A 26,884-nucleotide genomic window follows, 5' to 3' on the forward strand; every position below is an offset into this window, starting at 1 on the left:
GATCAGAGGGTGAGAGTCAGTCAGCATGAGAGCATCTGTCATGTGTTATGATCTTGGATTTGATTAGAAATTTAAAATTCTGACATTATGGCAGTGTAATCTCTCCAGTTACGAAAGGCCCTTTTGTTTCCTGACAATCGCTCCATTTTCATTACCCAGAGTTTTGGGACGAGGAGGTTCCCGGCTGCCTGGAGCTGCAGGGCTCACTGGTCCCACTGCTGTTTTCCAGCACTGGTGTTTGGGACGCTCGATACTGAACTGCCCTGGCGTCTTCCTGTCCCATTAACACGTTAACCTCTCGGGGAAATAAAGGGAAAGGGTTCAGTTTAGTAAAGAAAAGTATAAGCAAATTTTACAAGGCTGCCTAAATCTTAATGCTTGAAAAATGGTTTGTGTGAATGGTTTTACTGTTCTGAATGGGTTTGTAAGGCAGCGTCAACTCTTAGTTGAAAAATAGGTGGTCTGGAATGGAAAATACTTTGAGTAAAGCATTAAAAAAAAAAAGTGGGAGGGTGTGAATATTTCATATGCCGTAATTAATGGATGGGATGGTAGTGGGCATAAAAGTCAGATGTCATCGTGACAGATGTAAATACGAAAACTAATTCTGAGTAGGAAAGTCACTGGAAGAAAATATCCTTGCTTTGAAAAAATGCAATTGAGTTGGTACTGCTCCATGTAACAGTGGATAAATACAAGCTTTTTGGTCTGACTGCACAATTTATCATAATAATGCTGCAAGTTCAATGGGAGCTCACCTCAGTCATGCTTTAATTTATTCAAGAGCTGTAAGTTTTCATTAAAATATTCCTTTTTTCTGTTCTTTTTCCCTTCTAAGTAAGAATTTCTCTGGGGCTAGTTGCAAATGCCAATTAAATCGTGAGTTTTAATAAAGTATTCAGAGAGCTTTTTTCCAAGTAAACAGCATTTTATTAATTGTTTTCCATTTTTTTCTTCTGCCTCTCATTTCAGAACGGTTTGATCACCACTGTCCCTGGGTAGGCAACTGTGTGGGGAAAAGAAACTACAGATTTTTTTATATGTTTATTTTATCTCTGTCCTTTCTGACAGTCTTTATATTTGCATTCGTTATCACCCACGTCATCCTTCGTAAGTATGCTGGTGAAATCAGATTACGTATGTAGCCATTTACTTGAGTTTTTTACTTTTAAGTTAATCTTTTGATCATTCAGGGTTTGTTTATTTATTTATTTATTTGCCTTTCCTCTGAAGCTTCACAACCCCCAGTGACTCCCACTCTGGTCTGTAGCAGACCCTGGTCATGGTAGTCATTGATCTAGCACTGGCGTTACCTTAATAGAGTGTTAATTTTCTGATCTTTTTTGTAGTTTTATAGACGGTTTTTGGAAAAGCAGCACATATACTGCATGTCTAAGTATACAGTTAGCATCATTTTCCCAAGAACTTTTTTTTGTTTAAGTATAGGTCAATTGTCATCCAAACAAAAAGGTAAACTACTAGAAACTAGTTTTGACCTATTTTACACTTTTTTGTTCACTGTTCAGTTTTACATCTTCCTTTACCCTATTTTTAACATGTTACTTTCATTTGCATGACATTCTGAGAATGGCCAATTTATAATGGAGTGAATCAGATAAGCTATAGGTAGATGAATATTGATGAGTTTGAGATTGATTTTTATTTGTATTGTGAATTTGGTTTAAAGAAGATATTTCCCAGACTTTGGGGTGTTCATTTTTGTTATTTTGTTTTTTTTTTTTTGTCGTTTTAACACATAACAAATTGTGTTAGCTCCTGTATGATGATGATCTAATCTGTGGTGATAGGTTATGAACTGTCATAAAAAGAAGTCCTTTTGTATATAGTAAGGGGTTTTAACCCATTTTCATTAGGACGCATTAAAATATTTCACTAATTATATAGGATATTGCCTTGAACAGTATTTCCTCAGTCATTTTGGAAATGTGATCTTTTCATTTCTTTATATTCTGTGTTACAATGGAAGCCTGATAGAAGTAATAATTCTGGTTTATAACACATTTATAGAGCTAACCTGATAATGGCAATATTTAGAGAATGCTTTACTGAAAAATATGCCAGATTATGTTTAATTTCCTAAATAATTTACGCTGTGAAGGGATGAAAGTTTATAGTTTGAAAAACACAACTATTACTCTTGTTCGTGCTTCACAAAAGAAGGGCAAAAGTACTGAGTGGCTGTCACACAGTTCAGAAATGCAGCACTAGAGCTAGGGGCAGTGATTTTGGAGAGTCTGGATCAGCAAGTTGTTCTCGCTGCCAGATAAGGCCTTTCTAATGTCAGTTTAAAGAGACGAGGAAAAAACTACCTAATTGTTTAAAAGGGAAAAGTAATTATTGGAAAGAGAACGCTTTCTGTTAATACTCAAAATTTATTTGGGCATACATGTGCATGTATTTGCATACCTTTTACAGTTAAGGCATCAGCATGTTTTTTGTCACCTTACTTTGTTAAAGTTCAGTAGTTGAAAACAATTGGTCTGACAATATAAAGCTACTTTTGAAGCTAATCTACCTTTATTTCACAAAAACTACAATGCTTTTTTTTTGCAGTTTTCAGCATAAGAATTACCAATATTATGCCAGTATTTCATATTTTGTGTATCATGTTGATTTATCTAGTGGATTTTTACTTCACAGCATGCATATCTAATTCTAAGTGTGAATTAGACAAAGATCAGAGAGATTAATTTTGCCTCTGTGTGGCTGCGAAGAACTTCAGCTTTGTATAGGTGTTAGAGGTAACATACAGTAAATGTTAAGTGCTAACTTGTCTAAGTGTATCAGCTGTAAAACATTCTCACTATGGAGGTTTATCTGCCTTGGATGAGACAGCAAAAATGTCCATAATTCTAAAGACTGTTTGGTCCTCAAAGGCAATGGGAGCAGGTATGAACTGTGAGTATTTCGTTGATGTTTACTACATTTGAGCTTCAAGTTCAGCATTCAAATTTATCTAATATATTCTTGACTGTATCAAAAAAATATTCAGCCCGTATTGGGCTGAATGCCTTTGGAGAATATCCTTTTGAGAAGGGGCTGAGGGATGTTTACAAGCAACTTGAAGGCATTTGTGTTTGTTTTTTTTTAATCTCTCATAGTTCATCCTAATAGAGAAGTTCCTTCTCTGACCTTGTTGATTACATAGGAAACATATTTTATTTTAAATATCTCTTGATATAGACAAGTTGTTGAAATCTGTGTAATTTTTTTTATAAGTCTTACATGCTGACACTTTAATAATTTTTTGGTAAACCCATGTGGTAATGAGATGCAGCAAACTTCTTGTTTTCTGTGGCGTTATTTTCAAGACATCCCTTGGAAATTTGCCCTTTTCAGGATTAAGAATCTTTGCACATATTAGTATTAAAGATAATAAATAGACTTTGTAAGTCAGCTAATTGAAAGATATTGTCTTGCAAGATTTTCTTCCATCTCCCCAAGCCTAAAACATTTTCAATACTAGTATGTCTTCAGTTTTTCATCTTTGTATGAGGTATCAGTACTTCAGCTGTATGTTGGAGTGAGGAAACTTCCCCTTCTGATACGCTGGGAACTGCTTGTAAGTGACCAGCAGTAGGGAATAGAGATCACAACTACCTGCTGCCATTGCCATTAAGGATCCTAAAAACAATAAGAAGCTAGGGGAAAGTTCCACTAGTCTTGTGCCTTGAGGCTAAGACCAAGTTATGAGAGTCTGAAAAGACTCAAAATACAAGGTAAGTAACATTCCCTTTTTAACGATAAACAGAAAAATTGACTTCACAGGTCAGATATCAGGATATACACTCTTTTCTCTTTTCTTTGAAAGACATCTTGATTAATCAGGATTCTGCTCTCCTCAGACAAACCTTCAGATGGATTTAGCTAATGGGAAATACTTTCAACTTGATGCATTTATATAATTTAAATTGCACACTAAAACGCAACAAGTATGTGTCTTATGTGACACTGAATCAATTTCTACAGACAAATTCACTTGCTGCATATGTATCAGCCAGCAGTCAAATTGCCCTTTTTGATAAGTATCTCACGGTTGTGGAACTGAACTCTCCATCTCCAGATCATTGGAGCATGCTGTTCTGGAGCTCTTTTCAGCTAGTAGATATCTTTTATTTTCCAGAGGCAATTAGCACCTACTAAACGGGGGGGTGCATAAAAAGAAATGTCTACACAGGTGCAGTAGGAGCAGAATTATAGTCTAGAGAACTTTGTCTGTTTCCAGAATAAAGGAGGGAAAGCTGAGAATCTGGGTTTTTGCTGTAAATTTTCCAAGTCAAGAGGCTGCTTTTGAAAACTGGTATTCCAAAATTAAAGAATTAGCTTACAATTTTTTGTTTCCATATTAGATCTGAAAAAAGCAGGGATAATCAGAAATCTTATTCAAAGGAAAGTATGCATGCATCAATTTGGTATTACTGAGAAAATATTCTGCAGATGTTAGACCTGATAACATACACAAGTTTTTTTTCTGATTTGTTGCTGCTGAATAACATAATCTTGGATTCACATTAGTAAACCCTAAACTACAATTATTCAGTTGTTCTTCAAATACTGTGTATGCACTATGGTGAAAACAGCCTGTAGTCCAATTTCTTACTAAGTTGGTAATTTGGGTTCTGTTCCTACAGGTTCTCAACAAACAGGGTTCCTCAATGCCCTCAAGGACAGTCCTGCAAGATATCCTTTCATTGAAACAGGTTTTAGATCTTATTGTAAAGTAACATCTGGGATGTGTTTTTGTTTTGTTGCTTTTGTTGGATATGTACATTTGGGATTTTATCAATTAATGATTTCATCACTTCTTGCACAACAGGATTTCTCACCACATGTTAGAGGTAGCAAAGGGACTAGTCTGGGTTTTTCTTATTCATCATCTTTTGCAAGCAGTACCCTTAACAAAGGTCTGTAGTTTTCATGTGTGAGGGAAATATGTTCCATGTATTTGTGATGGAATTCATGAATATATTTCACATTATGCCCATGCTGTGGTTTCATTTGAAATATCAAAAGATTCTTCTGCTCTTACGGTAAAAAAATATCTGAAATGGCTGATTCTTGTCAGAATAGAAAAAATAGATTGTGAAACAACTGTCTCTGAAGAGTTCAATTCCTAGAAGTATTTTTACATTGACTTACTGTTTTTAGGGAAGTCACTTTCAAGTGTCAACTTCTGTTAAGTTACATAGAAGTAAGCAGATGCATACTGGGGGACTACTATTCTCTAAACGCCCAGTGTTCTATTTATCATTTCATGGGAGCTTTTTGTGTATTTTCCACTAAGTGAGAATGGAAAAGGATCTTCCTGATCCTACCTGAAAGCAGCTAACATAACAGAAAAATGGGAAGCTGACAGAAATTCTCTTTAATTTCTTCCTTACATTTCTGTACAGACTGTAACCTTCGCACTTCTTATGGATGTGTTTTGAATGGTTTATGTCAGAATAAGCAGTTTGCACCTCTCATAAAGCTATTATAAAAATAATTCTTTTCCATACTCCTGCCAAGAAAACTTCTTCTGGACACTGCACATCATAAAGTTTTCTCTTTTTGACAGTAGATGAAAAGAAACTCCCATCCTGTTTGCTCAGTCATTTGTAGCTGTATATAAAGGCAAACCACTCTTTCCAGGTAGGTTTTCCAAGTGTCAAATTCTACAAATTCTGTAGATACGATTTTCTTTAATGTGTGTTTGTTAGGTAGAGCCCACGAGCTGCAAACTCCCTTTTAAGCAAAACCAGTGTTTAAATTTTCTTAGTGTGCAAATAATTTTACAAACCACAAACAAACTATTCTAAGTAGCACAACAGTAGCTTCCAAATAAAACTATTACAATTACTTCTTACAAAAGATTATTCTTTCATACTTTGTTCAAACAAGAATAGCTTTCAATTGTCCTTAAATCAAAAGGTAATTGACTGTGCATTTGAGGACCCTTGTACAGGAACAATAGACTGCTTTTCATAATTTGCATTCAGGGATGTGCCAATTTGACAGGCTCTGTAGTCAATCTTGTTGAAATGGCCTGGTTTGATAGTGACACATTGGACAATTTAATAGCTTGGTTACAATTCAGAGCAGTAAAAAATTAAATTGTCTGAATGGTATTGGGAATGTTGCATCAGTTCATTCAGACACGGAGAACGCTTCATGTCTGTATTGCTAAAAAGCCTGTGCAAGATACCATGTTATGCTAAAAAGCTATGCTTTATATTGAGAATATTGCTTTTTTTTGTATTGGATTTTTATTTAACAGACTCAGTCATGCTAAGCTAACATAAAACCACCTGCTCTAGAGATCTTCCAGTTCCTCAAACCAAGATCCAAAAAGAAGTCTGAGGAATTCCCTTTTCTGTCAGTAGGAAACTAACTTTTGTATTTTGACCCTCTGGAGTGTAATCATGGCAAGAAACATCTTGTTACTGCTGTGCTCATTCTGCTGATGAGGTTGCAGAGAGCATCCCTCCTTCTCAGGTTCCTCTTCTGACCAAGTGATTCATCCTCTTGGTCTTGGTGTGTAGATTCTACTAAGCAGTGCTCATCTACAGTCCTTCTTATGATATCTACCCTCTCAAAGCCCAATTAGGTGGACTTGTACTGTGTCCAATTTTGGAGGGCTGTTTTACACCTTCTGAACTGCCTGCTAACAACAATCTGCTTCCTTAGCCATTCTCAGTTATTCTCCTTGCTTTAAGCTATGGCTGTTGCACAGCCAACTGAGAGTAATTTCCTAGCTTGTGTTGGTTTGATTCTCCACATGGTTTGAAGAGGAGATGACAGAGTAGTCAGAACATGCTGCTCAGCAGTGCACTTCGGTCATTTGGCTGCTGTTGAAACAGATTGGGTCATAAAGCAAACAGCTCTTTTCTGTTTTTTAAACCACTTTAAAATTGTACAGACAGTTCATGTATTTCCCAATTCATTAGGTCAGAGCAGACATGCAGTACAAGACTCTTCACTGTTAACTAATATTAGGATATTTTATTGCAATTAATTATGTCCATCCATGTATTTTCCAGCCTGTGTCTCTGTATAATGGTGAGGAGCTGTCATATTTCTCTTCTGTTGATAGCTTCAGTGGTAAGAATGTTATTTGTATCTTTTAAGGCTGTGTCCTTGTTCTGGAATATTTTGAATTACTGTTGTCTTGGAAACTGGCTTCTTTAAAGGTTAGCATACAGTTAGTATACAGATTATTTTTATCTTATTCTTTTCGCATTGTCTTGTTCTAACTGATTTATTCTATCAATTTTTCTAGCAACCAAAACCTTTTCTGCTTTTGATTCATGCTCCCTAAAAAAATTCACTATTTAAGGGTTGGAGAAAATAGCATTCTAGAAGCAAATGTATTCTGCGTTCATGGCTGTTGTAGGTAAATGAAACTAAATAAAAATAAAAAATAATAATGATTAAAAAAAAAAAGCAAGAAGGAAACCTTCCATAAAACCTTCCATAGGAACTTGCTCTTTTTGCCTGAGTATATGAAGTTTAGAAGCTACTTTGTTGTCTTGCTGTTGAGATGATGACTCCTTTAGAGTTAAAGGAATTATATAAACTGTAATAAGTATGCAACACTGGGTGCTGACTGACTTTCTTAGTATAACAGTCTATTAAAACGTAGTTACTTCTTTGTGGCTTTCAGGTTATGCAGTTTGTAAGGAGTGAAAACAGAAGCAGTTTGAAAGCAAATGGAAGGAGTAACAGATGCAAGATGAAAAACAGTTAAACAATCTAATAGCATAGCCTGTTTTGTTTTTTTTTTTTTTAACTTTTATGCTAAATTTAGGAAGGTAATTCTGTGCTTTTCATTTGCATTGTTCCCATTGGGAGAAATTAGAAAAAAAGGTTACTCTTGCATTGAAAAGCCATTCAGTTCATGGAGTTTAAACCAAACCAGGGTTGAAGCAGCTTATTGATTCACTGATGACATATAATTAGGTAGCAATCAGTTGGGGGTTCCCAGTCTTCCTGTCAGTTTTGGACAAATACTGTACAGTTCTGAGTATTCAAGCCTACCCCAAGTATTCAAGCCTAACCTAACTAAGGCTGAGAGAGTTGGAGTCCTTCATCCTGAAGAAGGGAGGGCTCTGGGAGACTTTATTCCAGCCTTTCAAAAGTTAAATGGGGGCCTACAAGAATGACAGACTTTTTACCAGAGCCTGTAGTAACAGGAGAGGGGGTAGATATTTTAGACTGAAGGAGGGTAGGTTGAGATTAGATACAAGGAAGAAATTCTTCACTCAGAGGGTGGTGAGGCCCTGGCACAGGCTGCCCAGAGCAGCTGTGGATGCCCCATCCCTGGAGGTGCTCAAGGCCAGGCTGGATGGGGCTTTGGGCAACCTGGTCTGGTGGGAGGTGTCCCTGCCCATGGCAGGGGGTTGGAACTGGGTGGGCTTTGAGGTCCCTTCCAACCCAAACCATTCCGTGATTTTGTTTACACTCACAAGCTTAACAGTTATTGTCCTGGCTATTTGCCAAGGCTGGGCCATTTGGACACCCCCACAGTTATAGAGTAGAATGTATTCAGTTATTATATATCCAGGGGGGGTTGAGAGAGCAAGGGAATTTTGTATTTTAGTTGGACTAACGCACTTTGATGCTAGTGTTAGCATCATGTTCTGCATCTTAACCACAGTAACAGAAGAAAGACAGGACAGTTAGTTAAATATAACTGGGATGCAGCTTTCTGACTTTGTATTTTATGAGAACAGATCTAGAGCCCATAGTCCTTGCTCAAGATCCCCGTTGTACGCTAAATATTTTTACAAACATATCTGCTCAGTCTTTGCTACTTAGTTAGCCTTCGAAAACCTATATTGTATTTGATGTTCCCCTCAGCCCATCAGAAGTATTATTTACTGTTATTTCTCAATGTACCTATCTTAAAAGAAGTGTGATAACATTACAGAATGAACGTGTAAGTTTGAATTTCAGCAGCTGAGATCAGAACCACTCAGTAGTTGGTCCTTTTTCAGTGTGCAGACCCTTAAACGTTTGCTGGTGTCAGTGGTGTTCAGTGGTCTGTGCACCAAAGCATAATGACAATAGGTTTGCTTTTCTGAGTTTGGCTTTTGCTGACCCCTTTGAAGTGCCCTAAAGATCTCAAGACAGCTGGGGACTAGAAGTTGCCTACACTGAACTTTGTGATTGTAACTGCTTGTTATTGGATATATATATTTTTTTTCATTTGCATATATTTCCTTGACTTTCAATTACTGTGTTGGAAGCTGTGGTGTGTTTTTTCTCTGTATGGTCCATTGTAGGCCTCTCAGGTTTTCACACGTATTTGATCAGCTCCAATCAAACAACAAATGAAGATGTAAGTTCATAGTATATTTCTACATACATGTTTCTATATTGTAGTGATGAGGAGATCTCTAATTTTAATTCTATGCAGTTTTTCTCTGTAATTCTCAGAGCGCTCCACTCATAGATGCATAGTTTTGTGAATGCCTGACTAGTAAAGAAGGAAGTAACTTGATCATGCTTGATTCAAAATATGAGAACTCTTTTGGACTGTAGTTGTGGCTTGAAGATGTAGTGGTTACACAGTGCATCCATTATGATTTACACCCCCAGGACCTGTATCTTGAAATAGGAAATGTAGTACAGAAGAGAGAAGACAAATTAGTATATTTCATATGCTTCAATTCAGTAGAAAATTACTAAATTTTCAGTATTTTTCTTTACGTGGAGTCCTAAATACCATTTGACTCAAAATTCACTTACTTTAGAAAACGCTGAATTCTCAAAATTAAAATTTCATCTTTTATCGTATTTTTCCTTTGAAATATCTTTGTTTCTCTAAGATCTAAAACCTCTAGTGAGGAGTATGTAATTAATTCAAAGGTCAACTTTCTCATTTCTACAGTTGTCCTATTTTGCACATAGGTTTCTGTTGTTTCAGTGTGAAATTATATTTAACTATGTGTGGAGGCTTGGTGTGTCTTTCCCTCACTAACAGGTGGAATAGGAAATGAATGAAAGAAGGAAATAAAGCTAGTTAGCTAATGTTAGAAAGCATGTTGGAACTGAGCAAATAATCTAACAAATTACTGCAAATTTAAAATTACTGTAATTTTCTGTTGTACTTTTCTCATAGGTATTTTTTGAATGTAGAAGTAGCATCTTTGGGACTGTCAAATCTGTGTTTTGTTGTTATTTTAAGGTCACAGTTACAATTATAAACTTGAAAAAAATACCAATCAACCAGGAAAACTTACCAAGCAGACATGGAATTAATTGTACCTCTGTATCAGGTATCCAACCAAGGAGCCCTCAAATCTCTTTTGGACTGTTGAAAGTCAGAGAGCAGGGAACTGTAGGAGTGTAACATGTCTGAATTTCAAGTAAACTCTTCTGTAACTTCATTTAAGGCACACATTTCCAGCTGAATACAGTAAGGTATATTATCCAGGCTCTCAAGCACCTCACAAACAGAAAAGTAAGATTGTCTAAAAGAAAGCATAGTATGTACTAAAAGGCAGTAATGACTGCAATTACTTCATAATATTTTAGAGCCATTTGTGGGCTGTAGGAGCAAATGATGTTGTGTGGTATTGGACAGCTTGAGAAGTTACCCAAGGGTATGGGAAACAAGTCCTCTATTGCTGGCTATAATGGTATGTTGCAGTCAAACCTCTTCTGTAGAACAGTCTGTAATATTTGTAAAATTAAGCTTAGACCATTATGCAAAACATGTTTAGATGCTGAAATTCCTGCTGTGAGTATATTTGTCCTTTGAGATTTGGGGCTGTCTAAATCTATTGAGGTAAAGCCTGTGCTTGCTTGTAAGATTTTAGGTTCCAGCTTTCATAACAGTCCAAAGCTGTTAGGAAAGTGTAATCATGGGTTTTCTCTGGTCTGCCTCTGATGTAAGCACCATGCTGCTGCTTTGGTAACCCTTAAATTGCCTCTGTCATTTTCCATATTGTATTACATGTGATGCATCTTGTTCATATCTCTTCAGATTAAAGGATCATGGTCAAATAAAAGAGGTAAAGAAAACTATAATCCATACAGTTATGGCAACATCTTTACTAATTGCTGTGCTGCACTCTGTGGGCCCCTCTCTCCAAGGTAAGAATATCAAAAATAGTGTAAATGAAGACAGGTGATGATCGATAGAAAAATATTCTTTCAGACTTCTTGAGTTTACTCAACTAAAATAATGTTTTGTTTTACTGTCTGTTAGAAGTGTTAACTAAAACTTCTCTTCAGTATTAAAGAGACACAGCAAATTGTGGTTAGACTAAGTTAGTGATCGGATCCTGTAAAATATGTGGATTTAAGGTTGATGTCTGAAATTAAAATAAACTTCTTCTTTGAACCTTTGCCACTGCAGTTAATAACTGCTGGCAAAAAAAAAAAAAAAGTAGTAATTAGATGTTACATGATGGGCTATTGAAAGTTAATTAGACTCATATATAACTAACAGATGTGACATGAGTCTAGAAGAGCAATACACTTGGAACCTTGATTCTACAACTAGTTTGATAATTGTTCATATTGCCTTTTCACTCAGAAATCTGTTATTTAAATTGACAATATTTTCTATTTGTGCTACTCTTAACATATACACACCAAGTTGATTTTGGTTCTCTTAAACCAAAGTAATTCCAGAGAAAGCTTACTGGATTAATTTCTGCTGCATACGTTTTTCACATTACAGGTCCAAAACATTTGTATAGTCAAGGTTGCTTATGTTTTTGTTTTTTCATCTGGAATTAAATATTCAAGACAGAGTAAACACCAGAGGAAAAAAACATTGGCAGCAGGAAAGGCACAACTCCTCCTTCTTACTTCAGTGTCCAGTGGTTAGATAGCTCATCTAATAAGTGTACAGGAGAGGCCTAGTTCCTCTGTAGATGGATTTCTACATGTAGATGTAGAAATGATTTCATCCTGTAGATTATTTTTTTTGTGACAATACTCATCTGTTGAAGCTGGTTTGCTTTGTCTGGAAATGAATCTGTACTATTGAGAAAGAAAGAGGAATTGACTTTATAGTCCAGTGGCCAAAGTTTTTCACAGCAAGTGGGATTTCTCTCTTTGCTCTTGTGAATACCAGAGATTGTTCCACAGAGCAGCAGGAGGTCAGCAGGAGAGGCTGGCATCTTTTCCTAAGGAGGCAGATACCTGAGATATTATTTCCTCGTACTGGGTTAACGCTGTAATCCCTGTAAAGAGTAGCCCTGCCTCTGCTTCCTGCCTCTGGGAATGGTGTCAGAAGCCAACCCTTTAATCCTGCTCTTTTGCTTTTCATAGAAGTATGTGACATAAAAACTCAATGCCTTGCTTCAAATTCTTTTGTCTCCACATGGAAATAGTTATTAAAAGTGTATAATGTTTCTCAGTATTTGAAATAACTGCTTTGACTGATACAATTAGCCACACACAATAAACCAGAGTGGCACTGGCTCCTGTGTTTTCATAGAGGTTGCACATTTTTTTCCTAAATTTCATATACTAATATAATTTCTTTTAGATGATAAAGTAAACGTAGAGTTTCTGCAGGGAGATATTTTGTGACTATAAAAATTTTCTGACTTCAAAACAAAAGTTATAGCCTTATTTTTTTTTGGTTATTGCTCTTTCCTGATTTGAAATCTAACAAAGAATCTAATTTTCCACTTGTGAACGAGATCACTCTGAAATATTTAATCTCAGGTGCATGCCAAATCACTAGATATTCAAGTTTGTTTTTTTCCTTAAAAAACCGTAAAATAGCTTACTAGTGATGGCAGCTTAAAATGCAAAAGGTTCAAGTGCCTTTGAAAATGGATTGCAAATTGAGATAATAATTTAAAGTCTCCTCGCTTCCTTTAAATATCGTGTTTCTCATTTGAAACCCATGCTAGCAAATTCAGAGTGCATTTTACAAGTCCTCAACAGTAACTTTCAAATCTTAATTTGATTCATAGCTGTCAACATAGGTCTAACTAGTGATCTGATATAATAACACACTTTTTTCAAGCATCTGATTTTGGAAGGAGTGCTTTCCACAAGACAGATTTTAATTTCAGATGGATTTTTAAGTGTTTTGAGTGTACATTAAAAACCTGTTCTGCAAAGCTTCTTGACAAGAGCTTAAATGGTTTTTTGAGTGGTGGATACATCATTGGCTTTGGAGAGGGGAAACGCCTTAGATTTTTCTGTACGTCCTGTTCTTATCTTTTAAAATTGAGGTTGTCTTGACCTAGAGTGGATTTAGAGGTTCCATAAATCAAAAAATAAAACCAATTCTGTGCTGACTTTAGCTCTTATGACAGGAATGCCTTAAAACACCTTAGGTTTTAGTAACAGGAAGGATAAAACCTCCAGTTAAAATTTGTTGTCTTTGGTTAAAAGGGGGGTATATCTTTTTTCTTTTTCTTGGTGTGTATGTGTTAAAATTTTACAGCATTCTTGATTTCTCAAGCTTGCAGTTTTCCAGATGGGAAGCAACACTGTTCATGTCACAGGAAAATAACATTGTCATTTATGAATTAAAAATGTATGGAACTATAATTGAAACTATATTTAATTAAAACATCTTTGAATTGAAGCATAAACAAAAAAAAAGTTTTGAGAAGTTTTTGTTTTGAGTAGAAGTGATATGAGCTAATCCACACGTAGAATACAGTACTAGTGTCTGTACGTTCAGCTTTTTATATAATTATTAAATGGCAAAACCATAGTAACTCTTACAGTTTTCAAACTGAGGGTAAAATTGTATGTGGAATTTTAGCAAAATCATTAGCTACATCAGGTGATTCCATTCATTGTTTTTTTATGTAATCTTACATAGATTCTTACTTCTTTCTATTAATTTATCCACAAACCCTTTTATTTTTCTTTGAATTTCTTATGAGTACATCACTTTGATAAGAATAGTGGAGAACTATGAGCAGTGTTAGATAGCTGTCATGAAGCACCTGGCAAGTAAGTTGTCTGAACAAAAGTTCCTCTTTCTTTCTAAATGTTGTGATTAATTAGCTGTTAAGAAATCAGTATTTTTGGACTTGAGCTTTAATTTTGAGGTTTAGGAACAGAATAATAATTTAAAAAAACTTTAAAATAGATTCTGATTCAAAATGCACTAATGAGAGTAATTTGTAATTTGTTTTCACACCTGTGGTTTAAAATGCATGTTTTCATGGTACCTGCTGGTCAGCTTCTAAATTTTTTGTCCCTGATAAACCTCCAGAGAAGTAGCAGCACATTATAACTATATAGAGAGTAATATTACAAGGAAGCACTTACCTTGAGGATGAGTAGAAATGAAGTCTTGCACTTCTTCAGTTGATTAAAAGGGACATTTGAAGTTATTGGTAGGGCATTAAGGTTTGTTGTATGCTATAATTTTTTTCTTTCCTTTAATTGAGGAGAGTTATTGATCTGAAATATTTCTAACTCTTTTCTTCTTTATTTTGATTATTCCATAGTTTAATTGACAGAAGAGGATTTATACAACCAGATACACCCCAATTAGCAGGACCATCAAATGGCATCACTATGTATGGGGCCACACAATCTCAGAGCAACATGGTAGGAATCATCCCATAGTGTTCGTCAAGATTCCTGTGAATGTTTTCCTTCTCCACTTTCATGTGAACTAATCAAGTAATAACTAACTGGATACAGCTGACACTGGGTAGAATGACTTGTTTATTAACAGTAAAGAAAGAAAAACAAGGCTTTTTTTAATGTGTTTCACAAAGTGTAATAGTTAATGCTCATGGATTCTTAAAAAAAGTTTTTCTACACTGTTGATTTATTGAATATACCGACATTTTGACTTGTACTGTTGACACATGCTATGTTTTGAACTGGAATATTCAAGTATTATGGACTTGCTCTGGTTCATCAGTTTCCAACTGATTGTTATTTGATGTAGCACTTTTCTCGTACTATGTTTCCTCCTTCGCTTGTATACTGCAGTTTTGCATAGACTAATGTGTTTTAAAAAGCAAAGATGAACAAAGAGGGAGAAGTGTATTGAATAAAGAGCAGGAGGACACTGAACTTCCAATGAACAAAACATGGTAACTGGGTTGTAACAACAAAACTTTTAAACATTTTTGAAACCGTGCCAATAGTTTTTACTGGTGGTTTTTGGTTTTGTTTTGCTGGTAGCAATGGCTGTTATAATGGAAGCTAGGATTTCCAGTGCCAAGGAGAATAAGTGAAAGAGATCTTTTTCCAGAGGCAAGAATCTTACATGTGCCTACTTCTGAATTGTTTTCCACCTATCTTTACGCTATCTTGGGTTCTAAGATTTTGTCCAAGAAGCCATGAGTTATGTACCCCCTTCCTCTGCCACAAGGAAGAGGCCACAAAGCCTTCTAACATCTTCCCAGACAGATAGTTTTAGTGTTGCTGATAAACTGGTATAAAAATTTTACTCTAGTTGCTAACCTGTTTCTGCTTATTATTTTGAGAATTAAATGGAAGCTTAGTTAGTCTCCTTAATGAGAAAATGTATTAGGGACACATTAAGTCTGAATCTTCTGTGAGATGCCTTTGTGCAGAACAAGGTAATGCTCTGTGCAAATTTTTCTCAAAAAATTAACCCCGAAAAGAGAAGGGGAAGTTAAAGGAAGGAAAAGAAAGCAAAACTTAAAAATAGCTTGAGGTCTTTCAGGGTTTACCTGAACTTCCTGACTTTGTCAAGACTAATTATTTATGATCATCAGCCCTCAGTAAGTTCTTAGCATTAAATTATCTTAACATTATAGCAATTAAACTCACATTGTAAGAAGATACTATCATTATGAGATGTTAACGAGCAAACCTTTTTTCAGTTAGATAGAAGATTGTCTAAATTTGTCTCTGGAAATGGAGAAATCTTTTATGGTATTACTTTGTCAAACAGGCAGCTGTTATGATTTTAGAGTGTAGTACCTGTAAATACGCAAGTGCATTTCTTCAAGGATTTGATCTTCTTATATCCTTATATCATGGTACTTAAGGCAAGAAAGGTTTAGGTTCTTTAACAGATATTAGAGATGCTTCGAAATGTGCAGCTTTCATTCCTGAAAATGATCTCACAAAATAAGTTTTTAAAATGTAACAGGCCGTGTCTTGTATGGAGGAACTCTTTGAGACAGTGATACCATTACATCTCAGGGTGTTATTCCTGGTCTCTATGGAAGACCAGTTGGATTCTAGTGGCAGCTGCATATTAGCGTTAAAATTTCTCCATTGTTGTGTTGCAAACTGTTAAAGACCTGCTTAATCTCTCTAGCACTGTTTTCTCTTCCCTGTTTAAAATCTTACATTCTTTCCTGAATTGTTTGAAGCATAAGAAATTATAAATGCGTTTCCTGCTGGCTACAGTGCAGTGGAACATAACTTTGCCTTTTATGTGTTCTTGTTTCACATTTCCCTTTTTCTTTTTTCTAAGGTGGATGTTTTTGCTGTTCTCAGTGGACCTTGTACCTGTCTTTGTTCTTCTCTTTCCTGTCTCATAAAGCAGCAAACAACAAAACTGATTTCCCTAATCCGCAGTTAAGATCTCGATCTCATCCACATAATGGGACTTTTTTGTGTGTGTAAACAAAATTAACTCACCTTACTGCTAGCTTAGCTTTCATCCATTCTGCTTGGTTACCAGATTTCCCGTTCCAATTTAAATTTAGACAGAATTAATCAAGTAAAACTTCATCATTCTGTTTAAAACTTTTACCCACAAAGTGACCTCTATTGCTTTTCCAAGCTTTACGTTACCAGTCTCTCTCGTCTATCTTCCCAGTACACAATCTTAGATTCTTCTTCAGGAGTTTGGGAGCAGCAGTGCTAGGAACACCAGCCATTCACTTGCTGTCCTCTGAAAAGAGACTGCTGGAGTTTCTCAAATGAAAGGCAGTGGAGTACGCTTCATGGCAGAGGAAAAAAAAAAAAGGCACACAACATCCCATTTATTTTAGAGAAGGAATCTCTGCAAGATTCTCTAGAATTCCTTTTGCTGGGAGTTCAAAAGTGAACATCAAAATTTCCTTTGGTGATTGAAAGTTTAAAGCATTGACTGGCTCAAGCCCAAGACTGTAGTGGATGGAGAATGGTAGAGGCAAAGTCTTTGTGGAAGAAGAGGTTTCCTTTTTACCAGCTGTCCTCGCTGACAAAGGTTATGCAATACATGGAATAAGATTCCATCTTCCCCTCTGGAAGGTTGCATACCTCTTGGAAATAAAGACAGAGGCCTAAACTGAAAAATGCATTCTTGGAGCTGAGACAGGTAGGCCCCAAAGAACTGGCTGGTTGAAGGAGCTGAGTCTGAAACTGCAGCTCGTATTAGTGTGGGTTCAGAAAAGGACAAAGAAAGTTAAATTTCTTAAATTAAGATCATATGTAGGTCAGTCTTAGTCCATAAATACTGTTTAAATAGGCAGAGGTTTAGCCATTTATACATCACCAGAGATGATAATGTTATTTTAGCAATTTACCTCTGAGTCCAGGAAGTCATTTATCAGAGATCTGAAGTGTGTTCCAGTACATCTTTATGGCATGTCTCCTAGGATTTTATTGCAGAATGCATTACATCTTATGTCTATATTGACTCTTAATTTCTAACCGTTATACTAAATCCAAATAATGTGCTAAAATGTCTCTTGCACTTCGATATTAAAGATTTTAATGAGCATTTGCTCTCTCACTGTGTTTTCTTGTTCCATTCCTTCCCTCTTTCCATCCCTTCCCTCAAATCTTTTACCCACTGAATGGTATCTTTCTAAATAGAATTCTTGTGCCTCATCCAACCAGCTCCTGGTCATTTCTTAAGTCTCTGGAGGTTACTTAGTATTATATTCTGTTCTCATTTATTTTAATACATCTAACAGATCATCATTTTTGCATTTAAGTTCAAAACAAGTATCGTTCTACGTTTAAAGTTGCCAGACACTTGTTTTCAGTGCAATAAATTCTCTTATTCAGCATACCATCTGTGAGGCATTATTATTATATTTAAAAGCTTTAATGATAATTTTGCCTTTAAAACTTCGAATATTTCATATAGGCTCTATTCTTGCTATTGACTCTGTTTGCCACAGTCTCAAAAGTCAGGGCTTTTCTTATCATCAGGGCTTCACAGACCCATACTATTTTGTAATTTTTTTAGATCTCATTTAAAAAAAAAAAAAAAAGAGCTTTTTCTCCTGGTCTCTTCTTAGTATCTACCTTATTCTACTAAGGGATGAAGCTATATTTACTTTTTTGAAGGCTGGTACCACATGTAATTTTTTTTCTTGGTAAATTAATCCAGCAAATTAATTAGCCACCTTCTTAATATCCAAGTGACAAGCATGGTCTCTTAGAGCTAATAATCTGTACATCTGATGTTTCCAAAGTATTTCCCTATAGCATTTTATTGCAAGCTCTTCATTAGTTTAATTGTCTGAGCATCTCTCTTCTTATTCTAAAGAGTTTTCTGTTTTGTTTTTTGTTTTGTTTTGTTTTTTTGCATGACAGGCAGTATCTCAACCATCGTGAAATCATAATTTTCTAAGTATGTTCAATTCTTTCTTTCCTTTTTCATTTTAAGGTTTAATTTTCTTTGTATTATGGAAAGGTTCTTATTTCAGCATAAACCCATCAGCTACTGTTACCTGAATCTGACTTCTCTAGTACTTAGCTTTATCTTAAAAGCCTGAGTTGATTCTTGGGTTTTAATGCACAGGGTCTTTTCTTTAGTAATGCTATGAAGAAACAGAGAATCCATCTCACTCCGTGTACTTTTTTTTTTTTTTTAAGAGGAATTGGTTTGGTTTATTTTTACCATGATGTCTCTAGAAGTTCTCTAACGCCTTAAGTGCTAGATTTTACTTCCATCTGCCTTTATATCAGGACACGTTCATTTCTTTGTTTTAAAGAAATTTACCTGCACTCCTGTGTTCTAGGTGTCTTCTTAGTGCTTAGGCAGCGGCTTGTGTGCCAAATTACCTTATACCCAGTCCTCCCTTTCCCATATGCAAGTTCTTTAGTTAGAGAGTTTGTTTTCTTTCTTACGCATACCACTGTGAATCACAGGAACCATTATAGTACATGGGCAGCTGTTTCTTACCAGTGAGACATGCAGCAAGTCCTCTCCCAAATGTTCATATCAGTACTTCTAGCAGTGATCTGGAAGAAAGAATCCAGCTGATGCAGGGAACATTAACTGACAATCCCAGTGTGCTACTATGACAGCACAAAGATCAGCAAGGATTAGAGCCCCACTTTGCTGAGAGTTTTACAGGTGTTTCCTTCAACATTTACGGTTGTACTTGACAAATATGCTTTTTCATTGCCCCAGACAAAATTTAGGGATCTTACCAAGTCAGCATTACTATGGCCAAGGCTGATAGAAATTTTTCATTAAAGCATTTTACTTCATAGTTAAAACAGGTTAAGGGCACATGCAGTTAATTGTCTTTAGTATTTTGCTTTGAATCGCAAAGAAGCGATCGTGCATGTTTGCTGCATTTTTGTTCCAAACACAGAGCAAGATCAGAGCATGTGGACTAGGCTGCTTGCAGAAGACGTGCTCCTGGAATGCCCCCAGTGTGTTCTAACCATTCATGGGCTCTCAGTCCATAAAAGCAAACTGTAGCTAGTCTGAAGTAAAATCCCTGAAAGAGGAGCGATTTCACCTTTGCATCAGAGCTGTTTCTCTTCATAGTTCCACTCTTACTGCGCTGTACTTCTTGCTAGTGAAGCCACTGTCTTGCTGGGCTTGTGGCTTGGTTTTTGCACAGTACCTGATTCTGGGTGTGGAATCCTACAGCCCTTGTGAACAGTTATGCAGCTCCATTCCTCCACTCCTTACCCATCTGTTGTATCCATCTAGTATGGTATTTCAGCATCCTTTCTGTTACTGCTCAGCACTGTCAGTCAGTGCTGTGAGATCTCTGATTTTTTTGGTGTTTGTACTTTATTCAGAGATGCTGAGATAGTTCAACTTTTTTTTTCCTCCATCTTTGAGAACTGTAAAAATTCTTCAATGTTACCAGTGTTAGAAAAAATTTTAAGAAAGTTAATTTTAAATTTGAAGTAAACAACCTCTGGTTTAGCATTAGAAATGTGAAAAAAAAAACATTGCCATGTTCAAGAGCTTTGTTAACGTAACATGTATGTTTTTTGTAGCTTAGGAAAAAAGCTGACTTCAGAAAAACAAAATTAAAAGTATTGTTTCAGGCAGAGTTGTTTGTATTTATTTGTGAAATAAACTCAGAATTTTAGGCTTTGTCTAATTTGCTTTGGTTTGTGCCTTTTAATGCAAAATAGAGATGGCTGAAATTTTCTATGCATATATATATAATTGAATTTCTGTACTTGTAGAATTTATTAAACTTGTCTTACCTTTGGAATCTGCTGTTCCTCTGAAACAGTGAAAATTGCAAGTGGAAAATAAAATCAGTAGATCTGAAGTAAGAAGGTACTGGTGGAATAATTTTTACAGTAGATTTTTAACTATTTAGATTTCAGAGCTTGGCTTCCTTTTTCTTGTTAACAAGATTATCTTGTTGACAGATTTCTGCTCATAGATTTCATTTGGTTAAAAAAGCAAATATGGAATCCAGGAAAAACCACCATGCCAGCCCTATAAACAAATCTGATTTCTTTCTTTAGTTTTGTGTTAGCTGTTTAGGCTGCAGAATAGTCTGCTTGTATAGTATATGCTCTTTTTATCATATGTTTTTGAGAGCTTCATTTAACACGTCTACCTTTTCTAGTATAAGCCCCAACTCTAATCACTTTTGAAAGCTGATTACAGCCTTTTCTGTTTACATAAGATATTTCATGATGATCATTGTTCATTAAATAAAAAAATAGGTAGAAAAAAGAAAAATTGAAATTGTGTATCTGAATAAGAGCAGAGGCTTTAGGGAAGTCACAAATCCGTGGAAAATGAAGAGAGATATAGTACCTGCAAAAGTTTTGTAACATTCTGTTTAGTGGAGCTTTATAAGGTTGCTTTATCTTTTCCATGTTGATTCAGTTGAAATAAGTAGATTCATTAATAATAAAATTAATTCAGACTATACAAAGAATTCAAGTAAATTATCTCCAGCTATTTTAAAGGTGTGTATTTGTATTGCCTGAACATATTAAGTAATGATTTGCTTTTGAAGATCAGTGCTGAAGCTTCACTAAAGCTGACTAAGTCAGCTAAGATTAGTGTTTTTTTTTTCAATGGACCCCAGTGGTTATGGGCAGTCCTTTGTTATTTAACATGCACCTTAGCTACTGCTTTTCAGAGGAGATGGATTTTGTCTTTTTGAAGCTCGAAAAAATCAGTTAACGGATTTTTAAGTCTGCACAGTAAGGTTAGTTCAAGGGGTATGGTTTAATTTAAATGAGCAGGGATGAATAACAGTATATTAATCAAGAGTGAGTTATTCACAGTGAATTACTAATTGAAAGCATGACTTTAAAGACTCCTGAACAATTTTCTCCTTAGTAAGGTGTTTATGCAGGGTTTTGGCTTTAAGCCTGTGATTAATCCTCTCTGAAATTTACCCCATCCCTGGAAGTGTTCAAGGCCAGGTTGGATGGGGCACTGCACAAGGTGATCTAGCGGGTGGCATCTTTGCCCGTGGCAGGGGGGTTGGATCTGGATGGTCTTTAAGGTCCCTTCCAACCCAAGCCATTCTATGATTCTGTGAAGTTATATGGGACTACTTAAATTGCTTGGCTGAGGCTGTTCATAATTTTGTGGGGGCAAAAAATTGCCTGAAACTTGTATAAACTTAATATATGTAACAAAGTGAGTGCATTTGTCTTTCTGAAAGCATAAGTGTTGGAAAATACATAACTGAGTAAGGATCAGACTTCTGCCTGTCAGAAAGTAGTTGGTGTCAGGGTCCTAAACCACTCAGATGTGTTTAAAATACTACCTGTCTACTGTAACCAAGCAGTCAGCTTGCACTCTGTCTGAATATAATGTGTGTGCATCCACCATTAACGTATGGAATTAACCTGTAGAATCAGAGGACCTGAAAATATCAGAGGAACCTTTCATAGTGATGGTTTTCATCATAGACGAGGGGAAGCAAAAGTCTTAATAAGAGTTTGCGTAGTGTATATCACAGTGGCTTATTAAATAATGGGCACTATAGGGAATTGCTGCAATGTCAGTAGCAGTGGTTACTGATGACTGGCAATATCTCGAATACATGTTGGATTTGTTAAGTCTTTCAGGAATATGATATAGATTGAAGAAATCAGTTGTAAAGTAGAGTATCTTTAACAGAATCCTTGAAATTATAGTAAATAGGCATGTCCTACCTCAGGATATGTTTATTTTTACTGTTTGCTTCCAAATTTTCTTTGCTGCATTGGATTTGTAGTTGTATTCAATCACTGTAGCATTTCTCTTGCACAGCAGAACAGTAGTGTGGCAAATAAACAGGATTTTAAAAATCTGCAGATGTTACAACTGATCGGGCTGTGAATTAAATATATATTAAATATAAACATATTAAATATATTAAATATATATTGTCTGGAAGCTCTCAAAAATCATGCTAGTTAGAAAGAAGAACTTAAACTGAAATAGGCAATAGATTTACTAGCCACCTAGCCAGCTGAAACACCCGCCTGTCTTGTCATCTCAAGGAATGAATGACAACTTTGTGTAAATGGTGCTTAGGAATGATGCAGGGCCAAAAGCATTCCTGGTAGTACTCACTGAGCTTAATTGGATTTATATAATGCTGAATTTGGCTTGCTACTGTGAAAGTGCTTGCCAGAAAACTTTTGTTTAGTAGCTTGACTCTTTGTATTGTCAAGATTAAATTAATAAAGAAACAGCCTAAAAATCATGAAAGCTGTTTTTCTATCAAATTAATAAATATGCAGTACTGTCGTATTTCTACATGTCTTCTAGAATAAGAATATAATGTATTAAATTGGAATATAAAAATTGAGATCACAGAGGCTGTGTCAACACCTATATCTGTATAAAACCATCTGCATCAAAGGAATTCTTGTTCTGGGAAATGTCTGTAGCACCTTAATTCCTACATGTGAAAAACAGTAAAATAAGACACACGCCTTGTGTTTTTGACTCTGGAATGATGCTTGAATTTTGCCTTTGAGCCTCTCTGAACTGCCAGTTACTCGAGGATAAAAATGAGTAGAGCAGAAGTGATTCGCCTGCCTGCTTCCCTCACCTAGAGCCAGGGAGGTTTTGAGGTGCCCCATGCAGTGAGTTACACAAGGACTGTTAGCTAGGCTTTCCAGATTGCTTTGAACAAAACTAAGCAAAGTATCTGAATTACAGTACTTACAAAAGTAAGGATTTTGGAGGTAACCAAAATCTCTTATGTGAACACTGTAGACATTTATTATAATTTACTTTGATAACAATCCAAAGCACCGGCTTAGTTATGCATGGTTTTTTTTCCTGGGTAGCATGCAATGAGATTTTTGGGTGGCTAACCACGGAATGATACTAATGGCTCTCTCTTTTTCTCTTCACATCCCATTCTTTTCCATGTCTTTTGTCCATTTTCCTCCTTTTTTTTTTTACCCTGTTTTCTTTGCCTTATAATTTTGACACCCTTCCATTCTACAGTGTGACCAAGACCAGTGCATTCAGAGCACTAAATTCGTTTTGCAGGCTGCTGCCACCCCTCTACTACAGAGTGAGCCCAGCATAACTAGTGAAGAGCTACCTTTACCTGGAAAGACTTCTCTCAGTGGGCCTTGTGCAACTCTAACTCTAGGGCAACCAACACCACCATCTTCCATGCCAAATCTCACATCAGACACAGGTTTGACAGACATGATACCTTTAAAAGAGGAACACGAAGGCCATCAGTTTCTTACTCCTGAAGAAGCTCCGTCACCCCCTGGGATGCTGCCAAGTGGAAGTCCTATTACACACAGCCATACAATGCACGTCCTGAGTCTAGCCAGCCAGGATTCATTGCATGAAGACTCAGTACGTGGTCTCGTGAAGCTTAGCTCAGTTTGAACAGCTTTTATGAACATCGCACCACTTCATGGTGTCTACACAAACCTTTAACAGGAATGACGCTGCAGTACCACTGTAAGACTTCATAACATGGCTATAGTGGAAACTTTATTGCATAATGGAGTCTACGAAAAAGACAAGTTATTTTTTCCATTGGAGCTATGGCATTTTTTTGACCAGGTTGTTAATAGCTATGCTTTGGTGGTGACTGTATCTTATTTTTAAGCAAAACCAGAAATGGTCAATAATCTTGTTTCCTGCAGTTTGGGTACAGCAAGTTGGAATTCAGCCTGTAACAAAGACCATGTACAGTACAAAAGAGAGATTCTTGGATGTAAGTGTCATGCTCTGTGTTCTATGCTCTTGTAATACACACTTGTTAAGGCTTACCACACTTGTGGCCAGAATGATCTGCACTTACATGTTATGCTACTAATATTTGAGGTAGAAAATTACCATTCCATTTGTTAATACAAAATTAAAAAAAAAAAAGACTGCAGATATGGATTTGCATGCCACGCTACAGTATGTGTTACGGTGGTGTTGGTATTAAGAGAAAGTGCTGCTTTTTTATTTGTGACTTTCAAAGTGCTGTTTCATTTAAAGACAGTGCAACAAACAAATTAATGGACTATATTATTTTTTCAATTTATTAAAGTTTATTTTAAATTTATCAGTGGTGCCTAGAAGATGGAAAGTTACTGATTTGATCATGTTGCATATCATTTAACCTTCTGTTTAAGTGTTTAGAGTGAGGTATTGTGTTGTGCCATACCATAAGATTCTTCCACTCCCTAATGTGATACAATTACCTGTGGACCTCCAATAAAATGACATCCTCTATTTCTTGGACACGTGTACAGTTATCCTTCCAGTTTTTCTGGGGAAAGAGGGGAAGATCGTGATTGTTGACATAGTTTGTAAAGGGTTTAACTGGGATATGTTTACTTAATGAAACCAAACTTCGGAGGAAAAGTTGGTTATGATGAGTTTTGCTTCAGAATCTCTTATATCTTTGTTTGAGATGTGTATTTGTACCCATCACAAGTCTGTATTTGGAAACAGTAGAGTAAGAATTAAAGTCCAAGCAGACACTATGTTCCTTATGTGGCTGAAGGTGAGGAGCTTGTGATTCAAGAGAGAGGCAGCGTTGTGAAGTACAAATGGTTAACAATATGCCGTAGCTGCCTTCTGGCCATCACGCTTCACTTGTATTTGTCCTCTTGTATTTCCAATGCAAATGTTGATTTCAGATCATTCTTCTGTAGTTTTTTGTTGTTGTTTGTTTCTTTCTTTCTTTGCTTTAAGTAAAGCACAATGAAAAGGTTAAGGAGATTATTTGTTTTGATGATAGCTGAAGAGAAGTTTAGTTAAGCTGGGAGAAGCTTAATAGCTTTAATACTGTATTTGCCATGCTTTTCAGGATGTGGGACCTGCATTCTTCTTTTCTCAGGACAAACTTAGTGCAGAATGAACTTTATCTGATGCTTCTGTAGTGTGAAAATGTTGACCAGTTCAGAAATGTGACAGTTCTTTATTGTTCACTGATGGTCATTCACTGACACCAAGCTAAATATCTGGTTTTATTTCCATTATTGACAATGAGGACAGTCAGGCTGCAGAAGATCAGCCATGCATATCTGAAGTATCTGTCTGAAGTTTCAGACAAGATATTGTCAAAACCTGTTTCTCTTAAGATTTCATGAGCACTCTGTTTCTATAATTGAAAATGGTAGCTTTCACCTTATTCAGTGTGTAGAACATAGCAACACTGTCTGACTTTGTCTGCAGTAATGGGTCCACCGAAGAACCTGTGGCAGAGAAATCTGTCCCAGCTATTTTAGCCACCCTCCAAGCACATTTCAGAAGCTGGAACAGTCTCAAGTTCTTTCCACCTGCCCCTTACCTGTAGTAAGAGACATGTCCATGTTGACTGGTCTCCCAATAAGCCCCAAGTATGATTTCTTTATTTCTGTATATGCTCTTGTAGATGAGTCATTGATGCTCATCACCTTGATTTCATCTTTCCCTGATTTTTTTCTCATGTATGACGCCAGGAACATCTGCATTAAAGCAGGTAATGGATTGATTGTTGGAGATACTGGTCTGATAGGCCTGGCTAAAGAATCCCTGCTTTGAGTTTGTTGACCAGTACTTGACTGAGTCACCTCAGTGCCTATGGCTGCTTACCTATGGATGCATTGCCCACGATGTAGAAGGACAAGTCAAATATTTTAATGTGCTATTCTAACTTCCCACTCATAATAGTAATGCTAAGGATCACTGTTTCTAGCAAAATTGTTCCTTTTTTAAGTCTCCCTTAAAACCCCTGAGGGATTTTATGCTTCCAAGAATACGAGCTTTGTGACAACACTTGTGTGTCATTGCCACCAGGGAGTAGTGTAGAAAGCTGCACGTCAGCTCTGAGTACATGATAAAATTAGTGTCCGTTTTAACATGAAACAGGAGGGAGAAAGACAGGATTAGCGACCTTATACTGCTTTCTATGTGCAACTTGTGATCATGCTTTTTACCGTCATTTTTTCAATCTTCTGTTTTGTTTATAATTGAGATATAAGAACTACCTAACAAAACTGAAACAGATGTGCTACTGAAAACGGATGTGCTAGTTATGTATTTGTTCACGTGACTTTTTAGCTTTTAAGATGACAGCCTTGTGTTTTTTAACATGCTGCCTATTTTTTTTTAAGTTCGGCACTTCAGAATCAATTAAATACTTTTATCTGTCTACATATGTGTATTGCCCTCACTGTAAGTCTATTTACCTTCTCATCTCAGTGCTTTTTAAATGGTCACATCTCTAACCTCCCTGCCACAACTGCCTTGTGAGGACATCTGCTGGAAGATTTTGGAATTAAGTCTATTAACAACGTGGTGTGGTACTTGCAGTCTTGGATTGACAGC

The 26,884-nt window shown here is 36.2% G+C and overlaps 1 protein-coding gene across 4 annotated transcripts in view; it reads left to right on the forward strand.

Moving 5' to 3' along the window:
* The window catches only part of ZDHHC14 (zinc finger DHHC-type palmitoyltransferase 14), a 108,670-nt gene extending 83,859 nt beyond the window's left edge, over positions 1-24,811 (forward strand). For 2 of the 4 annotated variants that reach the window (XM_013178290.3, XM_013178291.3), the window contains exons 4-9: positions 973-1,110; positions 4,653-4,701; positions 9,238-9,340; positions 10,991-11,100; positions 14,448-14,550; positions 23,603-24,811. In XM_013178290.3, coding sequence (XP_013033744.1) covers positions 973-1,110; positions 4,653-4,701; positions 9,238-9,340; positions 10,991-11,100; positions 14,448-14,550; positions 23,603-23,959 — 860 coding nt within the window. In that variant the 3' untranslated portion in view covers positions 23,960-24,811. Of the gene's footprint in view, positions 1-972; positions 1,111-4,652; positions 4,702-9,237; positions 9,341-10,990; positions 11,101-14,447; positions 14,551-23,557 lie in introns of all 4 variants that reach the window. The other 2 variants (XM_013178287.3, XM_013178289.3) reach the window with 1 other exon arrangement.
* Positions 24,812-26,884: the final 2,073 nt, after the last annotated feature.

Source organism: Anser cygnoides, chromosome 3 (genome assembly GCF_040182565.1).
Source record: "Anser cygnoides isolate HZ-2024a breed goose chromosome 3, Taihu_goose_T2T_genome, whole genome shotgun sequence".
Classification (NCBI taxonomy): domain Eukaryota; kingdom Metazoa; phylum Chordata; class Aves; order Anseriformes; family Anatidae; genus Anser; species Anser cygnoides.